The sequence below is a fragment of the Lithobates pipiens genome, unplaced genomic scaffold (genome assembly GCF_037356315.1).
Source record: "Lithobates pipiens isolate NorthernLeopardFrog02 unplaced genomic scaffold, aLitPip1_a1.2 Scaffold_23, whole genome shotgun sequence".
Classification (NCBI taxonomy): Eukaryota; Metazoa; Chordata; class Amphibia; order Anura; family Ranidae; genus Lithobates; species Lithobates pipiens.
The window spans coordinates 316,904,875-316,919,516 of record NW_027507785.1 but is presented as its reverse complement, the minus strand read 5'-3'; the positions used below and the strand labels follow the sequence as shown (position 1 = coordinate 316,919,516).

Sequence of the window (14,642 nt, the reverse complement as noted above, 5' to 3'; positions counted from 1 at the left end):
AAAAAAAGATCAACTATATATTATCTATCTGGATAACTGACACCTGAGCTTATGCCTGAAGTATATATATATATATATATATATATATATATATATATATATATATACATATATTATATATATAAATATATATATATACATATATAATATATATATATTTTATATATATATATATATATATATATATATATATATATATACACACACATATACATACACACACACACAAACACTTTTTTTTTTTTTGGTTCAGGGTGAGTAGTTCTTTCCGTTTCCACAGCCATTTATCTTTAGCTGGTGATTATAGTCGGTAGAGATGACAGAAGTCCCTCAAGTTGCTGAAGAACTACAAATTTCAATATGAGCAGCCAACAGTAGACAGGAAAAGTCATACCCTCCTAGTCCCCAGCATGTGTGATGCTCTTTGGCGGGGGGGGGGGGGGGGGGGGCTGATTTTTATGGCTTTTATGGTTTCCTTACCGGCATGGCATTGCCTGGGTCTTCCCCACTCATGAACTGCACCTTCACCGTTATGTTCCTTGCAGATCCTTGGCGGTTGGCAAAATTAAGGCTTTGAGGGTAGACATACAGGAGGTTTCTACAGGGGGGGAAGAAAACAGAATGATCAGGATGAGAACGCTACACGGGACTATTCAACCATCAAACAGTGATTTCCAGGGACAATATGGCACTGATGTTACAATTCTCAGCCTATCCTGGATACACGCTCTTGTGTTTGCCCTCTGATTTCTACTTGGAAACCTTTGATAATAGAAAAAACCTGACAGAGGTTCTAGTCCTTTCCCACTCTAATAAAAACGAGATGGCTTTCCCCTTTAAGCCCGATGTGTCAGACAAAGTGGTATCCAAGCCTTCCCTTCAGGCTCTGTTAACACTTGTGCAACTTTGAACATAGAGTCGCAGCCCATCATTTTCAATGGCCCCCGTTCAGATCTATGCAACTTTGAACGGGTTCCTGCACTACTTTGATGCGACTTGAGTGTCAGAGAGTGAAAGAGTCGCATTCCAAAGTTGCACTGGAAGCGCGAACTGAGCCTCAGTCTTTGCACAGCGGAACAGGATCCTCTCCTGGACTGAAATTGATTACGCTAAAGGAGTAACCTTTTAGCAACTGGAACACGGCTGGGACCACATTCATGTTAATTAAACTGGCCATTAAAAATAAAAAAGTGTAATAAAAGGGCTATATGTAGCCTAGAAAAGATCAGTTGAGTCCATAAATGCTGTAAACCAAGCTGCACATAGAGAACATAGCACTAGGTGGCGCTGCCGGCCTCTAATAACACCAGAGACATATAGTGTACAGAGGAGAAGATAATAAAGGACACAGCCCAAGGATAACTTTAATCCCCCATATGAGTCACTTCCTTCAGTGCAGAAGGGGAAAGGTTTTGAGTCCATGATGTCAAAAGAAAGGACAGAACAATCCAAGAAATCCTGTATGTGCAATGTGTCATGATCACAGAGTTACAGGACACACACACAACAAAAAATAAAAATGTAATTATAATATATATATATTAAATAAATTGCTGAAATGTTATATATATATATATACACACACACACACACATACACACTATATATATATATATATATATATATATATATATATATATATATATAAATAATACATATTTTATATCTATCTATATATCTATATCATTGCAGATATACAATATCTCACAAAAGTAAGTACACCCTTCACATTTTTGTAAATCTTTTCTTCTATCTTTTCATGTGACAACACTGAAGAAATGACACTTGTCTACAATGTAAAGTAGTGAGTGTACAGCTTGTATAACAGTGTAAATTTTCCGTTCCTTCAAAATAACTCAACACACAGCCATTAATGTCTAAAGCGCTGGCAACAAAAAGTGAGTACACCCCTAAGTAAAAATGTCCAAACTGGGCCCAAAGTGTCAATATTTTGTGTTGCCACCATTATTTTCCAGCACTGCCTTCACCCTCTTGGGCATGGAGGTCACCAGAGCTTCACAGGTTGCTACTGGAGTCCTCTTCCAGTCCTCCATGATGACATCACAGAGCTGGTGGATGATAGAGACCTTGTGCTCCTCCACCTTCTGCTTGAGGATGCCCCACAGATGATCAATAGGGTTTAGGTCTGGAGACATGCTTGGCCAGTCCATCACCTTTACCCTCAGCTTCTTTAGCAAGGCAGTGGTCATCTTGGAGGTGTGTTTGTGTTCCTTATGTTGGAATACTGCCCTGCGGCCCAGTCTCTGAAGGGAGGGGGATCATGCTCTGCTTCAGTATGTCACAGTACATGTTGGCATTCATGGTTCCCTCAATGATCTGTAGCTCCCCAGTGCCGGCAGCACTCATGCAGTGCCAGACCATGACATCCCCACCACCATGCTTGACTGTAGACAAGACACACTTGTCTTTGTCCTCCTCACCTGGTTGCCCCCACACACGCTTGTCACCATCTGAACCAAATAAGTTTATCTTGGTCTCATCAGACCACAGGACATGGTTCCAGTAATCCATGTCCTTAGTCTGCTTGTTTTATGCAAACTATTTGCAGGCTTTCTTGTGCATTATCCTTAGAAGAGGATTCCTTTTGGGATGACAGCCATGCAGATCAATTTGATGCAGTGTGCGGCGTATGGTCTGAGCACTGACAGGCTGACACCCCACCCCTTCAACCTCTGCAGCAATGCTGGCAGCACTCGCACGTCTATTTCCCAAAGACAACCTCTGGATATGACGCTGAGCACGTGACCTCAACTTCTTTGGTGGACCATGGGCGAGGCCCGTTCTGAGTGGAACCTGTCCTATTAAACCGCTGTATGGTCTTGGCCACCGTGCTGCGGCTCAGTTTCAGGGTCTTGACAATCTTCTTATAGTCTAGGCCATCTTTATGTAGAGCAACAATTATTTTTTTCAGACCCTAAGAGAGTTTTTTGCCATGAGGTGCCATGTTGAATTTCCAATGACCAGTATGAGAGAGTGAGAGCGATAACACCAAATTTAACACGCCAGCTCCCCATTCACACTTGAGACCTTGTAACACTAAAGAGTCACATGACACCGGGGAGGAAAAATGGCTAATTGGGCCCAATTTGGACATTTTCACTTAGGGGTGTACTCACTTTTGTTGCCAGTGGTTTAGACATTAATGGCTGTGTGTTGAGTTATTTTGAGGGGACAGCAAATTTACACTGTTATACAAGCTGTACACTCACTACTTTACATTGTAGACAAGTGTCATTTCTTCAGTGTTGTCACATGAAAAGATAACATAAAATATTTACAAAAATGTGAGAGGTGTACTCACTTTTGTGAGATACTGTAATAACAACTAGTAGTTATAATAATAATAACTACTAGTGCAAGATAATAGATTTTAGTTCAGGAAGCAAAACTTTATATTTAACCACTTGCTTACTGGGCACTTAACCCCCCTCCTGCCCAGACCAATTTTCAGCTTTCAGCGCTGATGCACTTTGAATGACAATTGCGCAGTCATACAACACTGTACCCAAATGACATTTTTATCATTTTTTTCCCACAAATAGAGCTTTCTTTTGGTGGTATTTAATTACAGCTGGGAGTTTTATTTTTTGTTAAACAAACAAAAAAAGATGCAAAATAAAAAAAAATAAAAAATCATGTTTAATAGTTTGTTATAAAATTTTGCAAACAGGTCATTTTTCTCCTTCATTGAAATGCGCTGATGAGGCGGCACTGGTGGGCACTGATAGGCTGCACTGGTGGGCACCGATAGGCACAGATAAGGCAGTACTGATGGGCACAGATAAGATGGCACTGATGGGTGGCACGGATGGGTGGCACTAAGGGGCACTGATAGGTACCACTAATAGATGGGACTGATGGGCACTGATAGGTGGCACTGCTGGGCACTGATAGGCACTGGTAGATGACACTGATGGGCACGGATATGTGGCACTGGGGTGCAGCACTGTTGTTGAGGCAGATTGTGGGCACTGATAGGTGGCACTGTGGGTACTGATGGGTGGCACTGTGGGCACTGATGGGTGGCACTGATAGGGGGCACTTTATTATTTGGGTGGCACTGGCAGGGGGCAGGTGGACACCGATAAGCTGGCCGATATCGGGACTGATGTCCCGATCACGGCCGCCGGTGATCGGCTTTTTTTTTTCTCCTCGAGCTATCAGCGCGAGGAGGAAAAATAGCCGATTACCGGCTCTGTTGTGTCACATTATCAGCTGTCATTGGCTGACAGCTGATCACGTGGTAAGGGGTCGGGATCGACCCCTTGCTCCGATACGTGATCAGGCGAGTCTCAGACTCGCTGATCACAGAGTGCGCCGCGCGGCCCTCAGGGGGGGGCGCAGGCCGCTCGTGCACGGGACAACGTCAATAGACATCGTCCCGGCAAAGCAGGTCCGCGCTGTAGCAGTCGGCTATAGCGCGGATCTCAAGCGGTTAAAGATCTCTCATCATTTTCATTTTACAGTGCGCCACCTTGTGAGACAAAGCACATGTAGTACTTTGTCCCATTTTCTAAGTGCTTTCTAACTCTAGTTATGAGGTCCGATCTGCCCCTTCTCCTCCTGCCACTGACAACAGCTATGAAGGAGACGGCTGATTCATAGCTGCAGCTTTCTCTCTGCTGGTGAGCACCTTCTCAAGACAAGCAATGGCAAGAGCAAAGCAGCGGGAAGGGGTGTGTCGGCCTCAGCATTCCTCTTGCTGTTGCTTGTCTCAGGGAAGTCCTCACAAGCTGTTGTTGTGAATCAGCCGTCTCCTTCAGAGCTGTTGTATCAGCCGTCTCCTTCAGAGCTGTTGTCGGATCAGCTGCTGCAGGAAGAGAGGAAGTCAGGTCATTGCTCATAACTAAGGGTAGAAAGCACTTAGAAACATGAGACAAAGTACTACATGTACCTTGTCCCATACGGGACAGAGCTGTAACATTTCAAAAGATCTAGCATTATCATTTTTACATTTATGTAAACCATAGATTTATTTTTTGGCATCATGCTGTTTTGGCCCCTCTTCACACCGGCAAGGCTGATGACTCACAATCTGCAATGGATCACTTTTTCAGCAGCGGCTGCTCAAAAGGTCATCAGGAGGCAGTATGCCACCTCCCGAACACCTGTTTGAAGAGCGAATTTTCACCGAAATCCCTCTTCACTGCGCCACAACTGCATCCATTAGAACCGGTTGTTGCATGCCCCCATTCACTTCTGTAGTGCGTACTGGCAGGTGGTATCGCCTGCTGAATACAATATGTTTTATTTTTATTTTTTTGGGTTAGACCCACAGCCTAATGGCCATGACAATATGTATGGGGCCATCCAGCGGCCATTGCTTGGTTTTGATAGATGGATGCCTTAACCTTAAGCCTTAACCGCCTGCTTTAGCTGAAACGACAATGCCTACATGAAAGGCGCCTATTCCGTGAATCGGTTGCAAAGCTTCTTACCCAGAAATCCTGCCAGCTATGGAACCCACTTACTTTTGATGGGTGACAACACTAGGCCGCTGAGTCTTACCTAGCAGAAGTGTTGTCAGTATGCCATGCACACGTTTAATTGGCTGTCGAGATGTCAATTAGACACTGCTTCTAACCGACATGCTGTGTTCAGTGTGAAATGTGTTTTCAGCGCTAAAAATTGCAGCTGAAGGGGGTTTCTGGCACTGCAAAGTAATGTATCAGACACAGACAGGAATACTTTGTTTTTATTTATGAATAATTTATGAATAATTTTATAAAACATTACGATGATGAGCAGCAGGGTCTATGTGAGTAAAGGTTCTTCCAAACTGTTTACACTTTATACTGGGACATCATGTCTGAATGATAACCTCAATCAAGGCTGTCCTTGGATATCACATCAGAAAATAGGAGTTGTTTTGCAGTTTTCTATGCAATATTTCGTTTTATCTACAGAACGCCAGTGGGAAAAAAAAAAAAAAGAAAAAAAATACCCTTCCGTCCCTCTTAAAGCGGTTTGGTACCTAAAAATTAAACTTCATATTATTAAAATCACAAGATAGAATACTTAACTAAATGAACCCTGAAAAAAAAAATATTCTTTACTTACCTTTTATTTCAGATGTTTCTGCTGACTTCCGGGTTGTCCTCCCGTGGGAGTAGGCGTGGTTATCGTCCTCGCAATGGTCCCTGGGAAATTTCTAAGCCATTTCCCAAGAATCCATGGGGGGGGACAATGAAATTGCGAAATCTCGTGAGATTTCGTTAGGACGCCGGTCACGTGACGAGGGCGTGTCCGAATTTGCCATTTTTAAAGTGGGCAGGCAGCTGTATCTGCCATTACCACCATTGCACACTGAGCATGCGCGAGATGGAGCGGAGCATGCTGGGAGCCGAGCGTCATCGATATACAGGAAGTAAATGCCTGTGGGCTTCAGACGCCCACACTTAAAATGGAAAATGCCAGAGCACTTTTTTAAAAGTCATCCCGAGGAAAAGAATCGTCGCGCCGGGGGTCAAAAAAACGCCGGACGTGGATGCTAAGCGAAGGTAGCAGTCGCCCACCTGTAACACAGGTAAGAAAAAAAAAAAAAAGAGCGGAATCCCGCTTTAACTACAATTTTTATAAATTAAAAAAAAAAAAAGAAAATAATTTCCTTGCCTTATATTTATAATAATGTAATAATATTGATACATTCATGTAACTTTAATTTAATTTTAAGTAATTTAATGATGAAGAGTGCTTCAATGGAGCTGGTGGGGGGCATAGGTGGCATTGTTTCCTTTTCACCATGGGGTAGTTGCTCATTGTGTCTTTTTTTGTACATGATGACTTTTGGCCACTTTTTAAAAATGTTTTATTCCTTAATGGTTATTACTGTTTAAACCTTCTGATCTTATATATTACTTATTGAGCAAAAAAAAAAAAAAAAAAATATTTAGAAAAACACATACTTCCGAATGTTTTTTGTGTATTGTATGTTTTTACTGTAGAACTGGTCACTGACGAAGTGGCAAATAGCTGTGAAACTTGTTACTTGGCGTTCAATAAATATACTATTGTTTCCGTCGTAATGAATAATCTCCTAACACCCCTGGGGCGCTTTTGCTAACGGACAGGCTTTTTTTTTTCTCATGACATGTTGCTATCAACTTGTACGCCTGGTATGGGTACACAAAGTGGCATTGGCAGCCGTTAATAGGGAGCGAAGGGGCGCTGCCCACCTAATCTACATGCAAGGCGCTGGACGCACGTATTTCAATTTATTTTTTAAAGCACATGATTAGAGCTCGAGGCTTCAATTGGCTTCAAAAAGGGTGTGACAGAGCATTGCGCCCGAACCCACCCAGTTGTGTGACATTAGCGAATTAATATTCTCTAACGTCTACCTGTTTCTCCCCCCTGGCAACCAGAAAGCGGGTCCTAAGACCCCGATTGGGCGCGAGTCTGAAGTCCTGATTGGCTGGGAGGAGCCGCCGAAGCCACGACCTTGATGGGGTAAGTGAGGGGCTGGCGATGGCCAAGTGAAGGAGCGATTGAACGAACGATTGGGGAGAGCAGCGATCGATCGCCGGGGTAGAGGGTGGTTGGCAGGGTGGTTAGCTGGCTGGGAGGAGGTCACCCCCCCCAAGAATATTGAGCGTCAGCCACCACTGGGTACACAAATATTTACATCTACGGAGTGCTCTGAGGATTCTTTATCCTGAGAAGAGGACAGAGCAGGACCTAAATATCAGACCAACATTTTTTTCTCTGTTGATGGTGAATCTGCCAATACCAGATGAACTGTGAGCTTTAAAGCAAACCTGAACATTGCCCTTCCAGGACAAAGCAACAAGGTTTGCTTTAAACACTTCCAGAACCAAATCATGCACAAAGCAACCTAGGTATGGGGCCTAGGAATGGGTGGATGTCTAGTCAGGCCAGCTACAACTTTCATGCTCCTGCAGTAACCCAGGTGGATAGCCCAGTTGGTCAAAGCTGCCTGTTGACAATGTAAATGAGGTGGGACTTCACAGTGTCTATTACAATCCCTATCAATGTCAACGGAATGTGAGATGCTACATTGCCAAAGACCTCATTCTGCCTTAATCCATCTTTGCCCCCCATCCCAGCAGGAACGCACTTTTCATACCATACTTCATCCATATTTAGGATGTAATATGGAACATCATGTTGACATTCTGAAACCCCCCCACCCTGGGTTCTTTTCCCCTGCAGCGCTCTGTAGATTTCTGAATTTGGTGCAGCTGTGCAATGGCTCTGTCCATACAATTGCATGAATCCATTCACAGTCCCCTCTCAACCACTGCGGAAGAGGGTCTCAACGGAACACAATAGCGCGAGGCCGTCGCAGCTTTTGTCACTTCGAGTTCTTCCTCAAACTCCATAACCTCCATAAAGTCCAGCCAGAAAATATTGTTCTAAGGCTTGTTGCCCCACTTTTATTTATAAGAGATTATAAAGTTCCAATAAAATTGTTGACCTCACAGGGATTTCCAACATGACTTCAACGCACAAAGTAAAATGACATCAAGCCTCCTGGCTTGTAGCTCCCTGCTACTCTGGTCCACGAACTGGCCTTTTGGGCAGGGACCCATTTGTTTCCCTGTGTGCAAACGAAACCCCTTGTTTTTAACGTGAACTGTTAGGCAGCACAATTCAGTTTGGTCTCAGGCTGGTTGGTAAGTTGAGCTAAGAATTTTCCCTTGTTTTTGTTTGGCATGCATCACCCTTCCATGTTTTAATGGATCCTATCCCACACTTCACATTTCGTCATATACCACTTCCTCCCAGTCTGAATATAGATATTCCAACAGCTCACAAGCACAAAACAAGACAATACTTGTTTGGATGCTGAATATGGACTCCTTTATTTGAGATGACACACAAATATATATACAGCAGGCTTACAATAAAACTGTAACCAGAAACCTAATTAACATGAGCGCGTTATCTAATCATTTACCCAGACTAGGTGACTCAGAGATATGACTTCACGTCTCCTAGCTCACTGGCTATACAATACACATTATCATAAACATCAACACAGAACTCCTTCACACAATAGCAGGGTTAATTAGCACAAACAACAATGTGATCAGCTCTCTCAACTAACATATTGAGTTCAGAATTAAACAAACCAAGAATAGTCTTTACATATATCCTGGGAGATATTGTGGATAAATATTACTCCCCCATTTTAAGTAATCCAAGATATATTTTCTCAGTCACTATTTCTAATATGGCATATACAGGGTTCCCAGAGTCTGTGTGTCTTGGGGGGACATGGACCTGAATCTAGGGTAACACCACCTCAAGGGTCCCCGGGCATACAGCTCACAAAGAGCACCGTCCCCCCAAATGCCAGGGCCCATAATCAGTAAGGAAGAGACCAGCATTTAGTCTCTTTCAAAAGCCCCTGTCCCGGGTGAGTCTGTCACACATGTACTCCTTGCTGTTGAGGCCAATTATAGGTGGGGGTAGTTGCCTTTTTGTTTGTACTGTTGGTTATTTGGTGAGGTGTGCACTGGACACCTTTGCTGCCATTGTGCCATTTGCTGGGTCTACAAGGCCCGTGCCTTTAAGGAGGAGTGGGCTCCCTCTAGGTAAACCTGCCCTCAATATATGTGCTTCTACTCTGGAGGCTCTCAAAATTTAGAGAGCTAGAACTACAGAAAATACTGGGGTGCCTTGTCGTGACCTCTGCAGCTTACGCATGTATTTGAAAATGTGTGAAAACGAAACCCGTTAGACAGGACAATTCAGTTTGTTGCAGGCTGGTTGGTAAGTTGAGCTGGGAATTTTTCCCGTTTTTTGTTAGACATGTGTCGCCCTTCCATGTGCTCCTTGCTGTTGATGCCAGTTATGGGTTGGGACAGTTGCCGTTCATTTGTACTGGAGGGAACCACCTGTCTCATAGTTAGAGCCCAGAACTACTGTGAGACCCTTGACTATAAAGGGAGTGCACACCTACACACACCCTGCTGCGCTTAGGTAAAACCTGGACACAGCATTAGTGGCGTCTTCCCTCCCAAAGCACTTTGAAGCCTCTGCAATCCAGAACTCAATTTGGGAGTTAAAATACCCAGAGGAAATACATAGTTACATAGTTAGTAAGGTTGAATAAAGACACCAGTCCACCCAGTTCAACCTGAGGGAGTGTCTACAATTGTCCCTATCCCTGTACATTGCACACTCACATCAGTCCCTACCCTCAAGTAGCCCACAATCCAAGGTCCCCATTTATATACTAGGGCCAATTTTGTACAGAAGCCAATTAACCTACCTGCATGTCTTTGGAGTGTGGGAAGACGGAGTACATGGAGGAAACCCACACAGGTACAGGGAGAACATGCAAACTCCAGGCAGGTAGTGTTGTGGTTGGGATTCGAACCAGTGACCCTTTTTACTGCTAGGTGAGAGTGTTACCCACTACACCACTGTGCCGCCAAATAAAAACCAAACAAATTTCTCTGCTCATAACGGCCATACTGGAGCCTCTCAAACTGCATCCTTGAGAACCTTGCATGCCATTGACCTCTTTTTACGGGGTGGCAGGGCCCAGCACTGCCACAGGGTGCAATAAAAAAAATTTGTTACCAAAAAAGTAGACTATGTATTTAACCTTCCATTGCTCCCCTACCAATCTGTTTAGCTGCTTGCAGCAAAGGAGATACCAAGTACTTCAAGATATGGAGGAGCATGTAACTTGTCTATCAGGCAGTGCTGGATCCATCAGCCCATAGCCTGACTCCAGGGACTTATAGCTAACTCGAGCTTAGACATGTGCAATTAGTTTCGGTCCGAATATAAATTCAGATGAATTTTTGGTTATTCGGAGAGCTCCGAATGAAATAGTAATGAATTTTACTTTTCGTTTAATTTAATTTCGTATATTTGTATTCTAAACTATTCCAAATTTTCATAACAATTTTAATTCGGATTGGTCAAAAAATGATCGCTCGATTCTGTGTGAAGAATAGCTGGTTGTTAAAGTGCAGGCCGGGAAGCCGACTGCCGCACCCTTAACAATGGATGCCTCATCAGCTGTCAGCAGGCTCCCCTACTGACAGCTGAAATGTGAACAAAAGAATGCCGGCAATGAAAAAAAATTCAAAAATTAAAAACCAGCACGCGGTCCCCCCCAAAAATCCATATCAGACCCTTATCCGAGCATGCAGCTCAAAGGGCCTGGTATGGATTAGGGAGGACCCCAGGCAGGATTTTTTCCTGAATTTTTCATTACCGGCATTCTTTTGTTTACATTTCAGCTGTCGGTGGGGAAGCCCGCTGACAGCTGATGAGTCATTGGTTGTTAGGGACGCGGCGGCTGGCTTCCCGGCCCACTTTTAAAGTGGTAATAAACCCAGGGGCCTGCGTTTATTATATCTGGTCTCCCACAGTACACAGAACATGTAGATGACATTATTTTAGTAAATATAAACTGCTAAATAACTTTTCTCATCAGTATATAGCAGTCTTGTGAGTTTTCATACTGCACTGACCTGTCCTATCAGGATCCAGGACTCCTGACCCTCTGTCTGGCAGTGCTGATTGGCCCAGGGGAAAAAAAATAAAAAACTCTAGCAATACACACCAAATGGAGCATGTGCAGAGGGCCCTCCCCAAAGGCTCATCTGGACATGTTCTGGAGTGGTGGAAGAGGAGGATGATTTATGCATACAGGATCAAGCAGCCTTTTAACACAATATGGAGGATTAACCCCTTTGTTTCACAGTGAGTATAACAAGCCTGCTTTACTGCATATACAGACTGATTTTACTGCTGTGACTAACATTTGAACAACCAGCTATTCTTCAGACAGAATTCGAATCAGTGGATCATTTTTCAACCGATCCGAATCTTTCTGAGAATTTGGAATTCGTTAGAAAACGAATAAACGAAATAAAATTAAAACAAATCTAAAAGAATTCCGAAAACAAAATCAGTATCATAATGAATCTATCCGAAAACTAAACAAACATTTTATGTTCTGCACATGTCTACTCAAGTCTTTTCTTTTATTTCTTTTTTTTTTTTGAAAAATTCTTTATATTGTTTTCAAAAACACATATAGTATACAAACCAACAGTAAGGCCCGCCCACCACAATACGGTAAGTCGTCCCAAAAAATAAAGAAAAGAAGTGATGCACAAAAGAAAAAGTGCATTACATTAACCACTCAAGGACCAAGCCACTTTCTGAGATTTGTTTATAAGTTAAAAACATTTTTTTTTTACTAGAAAATTACTTAGAACCCCCCCAAACATTATATGTTTTTTTTCCTAACACCCTAGAGAATAAAATGGCGGTTATTGCAATACTTTCTGTCACACTGTATTTGCGCAGCGGTCTTACAAGCGCACTTTTTTTTGGAAAAAAATACACTTTCTTGAATTAAAAAAAATAAGACAACAGTAAAGTTAGCCCAATTTTTTTTTTTTTATATATATTGAAAGATAATGTTACGCTGAGTAAATTGATACCCAACATGTCACGCTTTACAAAATTGCACCCCGCTCCTGGAATGGCGACAAACACTTACCCTTAAAAATCTCCATAGGCGATGTTTAAAAGATTCTACAGGTTGCATTAAGTCAAAGAATACTAAAGCGCAAAATTGGATATTAAGGGAAATGTGCCTAAATGAGAACAGCTGCAAACACTTATACGTGGTCAGTCACCAGGATAATTGTAAGCTAAAATAATAGTGTTGTGCTAAAATCAATATTCCACCTAAAAAAGGGACTAAAGTGCTAAGTGCAAGGTGTGCAAACAGAATCCTGCAAGGGACTTGGGAACAATCCCCAAAAAATGCTCTACCACCTCGAAAATACGTGGTTCCAACAAATGTGGCAAAATAAGTATCTAAATATAAACAATATATCAGTACCAGTTAGTACCGTGAAAGAAATAAGTGGTACTAAAAGTGCTCAATGCAATCCATAAAAAATAAGAATGAAAAAAAAAAAAAATTAAAACATTTAAAAATAAAAATTAAAAAAATAACTGTGCAAGACTAAATATTAGGGCCGTGAAAATTAAAGATTAATTCCTCGATTAATCGTTAATTCTTTTGATCGATCAAATTTTTTTTTTGATCAATCAAAATTCTTTTGACAGGTACTCACCTCTCGGCCGACTTCCCGGGTCTTCAGGGAGTTCCGCCGGAGATCCGGTGACGTCACCGGACTCCTCCCCCTTCCCCAAGTGCCTCCGTCTGCTAACGAAGGGAAGGGGGGAGGAGTCCGGTGACATTGAAGTTTCTGATTGAACGCACCGTGTACGGGGGAGGAGCTACGCATGACGTCACCTGCTGCTGCCCTATGGAACCAACATGATTGTCGGCTTTACATGCTGTGCTTTTTATCATCTTTATGTGAGTAGTTTGTGTTTATGGTCCGTGTTAACCCTTTTGATAGCCGCATGCATGACCACCTGTCTGCACAGGGGTCCATGCCATAAGGTGAGAGTGATTAGTTAGACCGGAGGTGGAGGGATTGTCACGCTACTGTGGAAAAAAATAAATTACTTACGTCAGTACTACAGTTTGAATTTAAAATGTTTGTGTGAACTGTGAAGTTAAGTAATGGATTGTGGAAAATAACTAGTGTCGTGTGATTGTATATAGTGTATACCACATTTATCACTGACTAATGCAGAGCTGCAATGCAAGGAGATCAGCTAAAAGTAGTTGGATCTGTATGTGCGATATGATTAATCGAAATTAGTCGATTAATCGATTAAAAAAAAAACAATTAATCGAACACAAAATTTTTAATCAGTAACAGCCCTACTAAATATATAATCACCGTGGGCTAAAACGGGATCACATTGTTATGATATATCACTGATATATCACTGATATATCACATCACTGATATGGAAAAAATAAACCGCGCTTGACAAAATTAATTAACAAATATTAATCACTCTAATTCTCTAAGAATCGCGGCGATACCTCACATGTGTGGTTTGAACACAGTTTTCATATGCGGGCGCTACTTACGTATGCGTTCGCTTCTGTGCGCAAGCTCAGCGGGACGGGGCGCGTTTAAAAAAAAAAATATTCTATTTTTTTTTACACTGTTTTGTTAAAAAAAATAAAAAAATTATGTCACTTTTATTCCTATTACAAGGAATGTAAACATCCCTTGTAGAAAAAAAGCATGACAGGTCCTCTTAAATATGAGATCTAGGGTCAAAAAGACCTCACATCTCATATTTACACTAAAACGCAATGCAGAGAGCGCTCTTATCGGAAAGCAGAGCGCCGGCCGAAGAAGAGGATACCGGGGTTTGGCATGGGTTTATCCCCATTCGAGCTCATATTTTGACACTCATGTAATAACCCACCTTATCGTCCAATAAAAAATGCTTATTCTTTACTCAATGGTTACTTTGCTCATCATCTATAGCTGCCTAAAACACCCCAATGGGGGACCACTCATCCCAACGACTGGGGGCACTTTTCCTCCCACTCGCCCCAACGACGGGGCACTTCTCCTCCCACTCGCCCCAACGACGGGGCACTTCTCCTCCCACTCGCCCCAACGACGGGGCACTTCTCCTCCCACTCGCCCCAACGACGGGGCACTTCTCCTCCGGTATCTATCCCTAGCGTGTCTTTCCTTTGCATGGCAGCAAGCTGCTGCCATAACTATATT

The 14,642-nt window shown here is 42.6% G+C and overlaps 1 protein-coding gene across 7 annotated transcripts in view; it reads right to left on the bottom strand.

Moving 5' to 3' along the window:
- Positions 1-14,642, bottom strand: part of DOCK7 (dedicator of cytokinesis 7) — a 307,570-nt gene that overhangs the window by 147,552 nt on the left and 145,376 nt on the right. For all 7 annotated transcript variants that reach the window (XM_077450575.1, XM_077450569.1, XM_077450571.1 and 4 more), the window contains exon 15: positions 481-598. In XM_077450575.1, coding sequence (XP_077306701.1) covers positions 481-598 — 118 coding nt within the window. The remainder of the gene's footprint in view (positions 1-480; positions 599-14,642) is intronic.